General features: G+C 41.4%; 1 protein-coding gene across 1 annotated transcript; it reads right to left on the bottom strand.

Moving 5' to 3' along the window:
* Positions 1 to 362: 362 nt before the first annotated feature.
* LOC102123006 (ADP-ribosylation factor-like protein 6-interacting protein 1) lies at positions 363 to 1,136 on the bottom strand. Its single transcript, XM_045381697.3, has one exon. The coding sequence runs from the start codon at positions 1,053 to 1,055 to the stop codon at positions 444 to 446; it is 612 nt and encodes a 203-aa protein (XP_045237632.1). The 5' UTR covers positions 1,056 to 1,136; the 3' UTR covers positions 363 to 443.
* Positions 1,137 to 2,799: the final 1,663 nt, after the last annotated feature.

Genomic DNA, 2,799 nt, shown 5'->3' with positions numbered 1-2,799 from the left:
CAGACAGTTTTCTAAGCAGACTGTGGAAGCAGACAGAACCAGCTTCCTGTAGACACAGACCACTACATGGTATCTAAGCTAAAGCAAAGATGAACAATTATCCAGATTCACTTGAACTGTACTAAAGGGCAAGGTTCACCACTACAAAAGGAAGTTGTCTAAAAGCAAGAATTCAATTAACACTGGGTAAGAAAAATCAAAAACAAATTATACACACTAATGAGTTGTCCATGAAGCCAACTGCTAAGAATGCACTCAACTATATGCAACATGAAGACACTGCACAAACCCTTACTTGGGGAGTCTGAATTTCTATCAACTAAGTGCAGAGTGAGGGAGAGCAAAGAGCTACTTCCGTAACATTTTAGTATCCAGATAGTACAGCAGAAACCGTTCCCGGAGCAATGGGTGCGCCACTAATCACCCTGATTAAAGCAGATGAATCATTCATTTTTCTTTTCTTTTTGTTTGAGAAGTTTGTTGATCTCCCTCTTGGCCATTCCAATGTACTTCGAAATGATTCCATGCTGGTTTAGTCCAGGAAGCAATAGCAAGGAAGTCACTATCAGGTAGGTGAGAAGCAGGTTGTGGACTTGTTGTCCCACCCAAGCAACCGCAGCAAGAGAAACGATCATGGTCATGAAGTACATCTTAGGTTTTTCTTCCTTTAGCGTGAAGAGGCGTTTCCACCAACCCACAGCTCTGCGTCGAGTTTTTACTAGATTGCTGCAAATTTCATGGAATCTTTGCTGTTGTTCAGTGGTCCATTTATTGGAGCCAAAAATTCTAGGCGCTAGAATGGGAACAAGGTAGTCAGCCAAGCACAAAAACATAACAAAACAGGAAACGCCGGACAGAACAGATGCATCTAGATAGTAGATAATCAGAAACACCAAAGAAACCACACCCATGATGGCAGGTGGAAACCAGGCTCTTTCCCATCGGAGGACTTTATCAGCCATCAGCATCACTTCTCCCCATCCTTGCAGCTGTTCTTCCAGACTCGCAGTCTCTGCAGCCAGCAAGTTGGTGCTGCGATTATCTCCCTCCGCCATCGTCTCTGGGATGCCGTCTCTGTGACCGCAGGGTACCTTCCAGTGAGACCTCCAACCGAGACCCGCACGGCGACCACAGCCAAAACAAAGAAATTCTTAGGCCATGCAGCAGTCCAGGACCAAAACCTATTTATGCCACATTTGCAGTTCCTGGCATTGAATGTGTCCTGTTGAACTCTTCGTTGAGATAATGAATTCAGACTTTTCATTCTGGTTCTCTGGGCCTTCTCAACATGCAGCTATATACACTCAACATATTGGAGTACCTGGCAATGCTTCAGGTGAAACACAGTCTTCTACCAAACTGGTTGTATCCTCGAGGCCCAGGACAGAGCTAGGCACTTAGTGTTCACTCAACACAATACACTGAATGAATGCATAAATTCTCTCCTTCCAAAATTAAAGAAATAAGGTGCTGATGCCCAGCTCTAGCAAAATGCTATGCTCTTTGACATTCTGAGATAATTTTTTAACCTCTGATTTAACTCGCAAGGGATCAATGACAATTAGAATTTGAAAAAGAGTATTTTTTTATTTTTAACTTGGACCATCTTGTATGAAATATTCTACTCACTACTGATTCATTTAAACAAAGTTAGCAAATTTAATTTTTCTCTGGCTCTAAAAAATCCCAATGCCAAAGTTGTAAAATAGGACTTCCAGCCAGGCCCGATGGCTCAGGCCTGTACTCCCAGCACTTTGGGAGGCCAAGGCGGGCAGATCACAAGGTCAGGAGATCAAGACCGTCCTGGTCAACATAGTGAAGCTCCATCTCTAGTAAAAAAAATACAAAAATTAGTCGGGCGTGGTGGTGTGTGCCTGTAATCCCAGCTACTCAGGAGGCTGAGGCAAGAGAATCGCTTGAACCAGGGAGTTGGAGGGTGCGGTGAGCCAAGATCGTGCCACAGCACTCCAGCCTGGGTGACAAGAGCGAGACTCCGTCTCAAAAACATAAATAAATAAAATAAAATAAATAAAACTTCCACTTACTTGTTTTTAACCATAACCCTCTGGGAGTCAATATGCCTCCTGTGTATTTTATCTTATATCGATGCTATCCAAAGTCCCTTTCAAACATGAGATTACAAGAGAGCCTATAATCAACAATACTTTGTCCCGTAAAAATATGGAGTATAAAAATTTTAAGCACACAGCGTTTCAAAAGTTAGTTTTTACTACTTGGGAATGGCCAATGGCAACCCAACCAATAGAATATAATAGGTGTTGGGGCTAAATAGCTATTATATTCTCTAAGCTTCGCAGTGGAAATTTTCAAAGCAATATCTTGTTTAGTCCTCATAAGTATTCTGAGGCCCAGATATTTAAATTATCAGAGCCTTAAAGAGCACCTCCTCTGCCTATAAGTTCTCCTAAAGGCTGGAAGACAATATTGTTCTCATTTCACATCACTGTCTGAGGCCATGATTTTAAGTTCCATCTCATAAGACAACTTAATATGTTTCCTGATGACTTTTTGGTTCTTTTGTTCTGGATGAAGATTTTATTCTTGCCTTGCTACTTGAAATTATTGTTTCATTCTGTCCACTCCACACATTCAAAAACCCCATAATCATTGTTTCATTCATATACTATTTGATTCCATACTCTGCATCAGGCACTGTACTAGTTACTTGGAACACGATGATGCACAAAACCACACGTCGATACTTTCATCTTGGAATGTACTGTCTAATGGGGGAGATATATATTATTCAAAGCACCACAAAAATAAAAGGTAAAATTG

This window comes from Macaca fascicularis, chromosome 20 (genome assembly GCF_037993035.2).
Source record: "Macaca fascicularis isolate 582-1 chromosome 20, T2T-MFA8v1.1".
NCBI classification, from domain to species: Eukaryota; Metazoa; Chordata; class Mammalia; order Primates; family Cercopithecidae; genus Macaca; species Macaca fascicularis.
Note: the sequence above shows the minus strand (reverse complement) of the source record. Positions and strands in the feature narration are given on the sequence as shown.

Excerpts from the sequence above, each read along its gene's own strand:
- LOC102123006 (XM_045381697.3), bottom strand. The coding sequence starts at position 1,055 with ATGGCGGAGGGAGATAATCGCAGCACCAACTTGCTGGCTGCAGAGACT.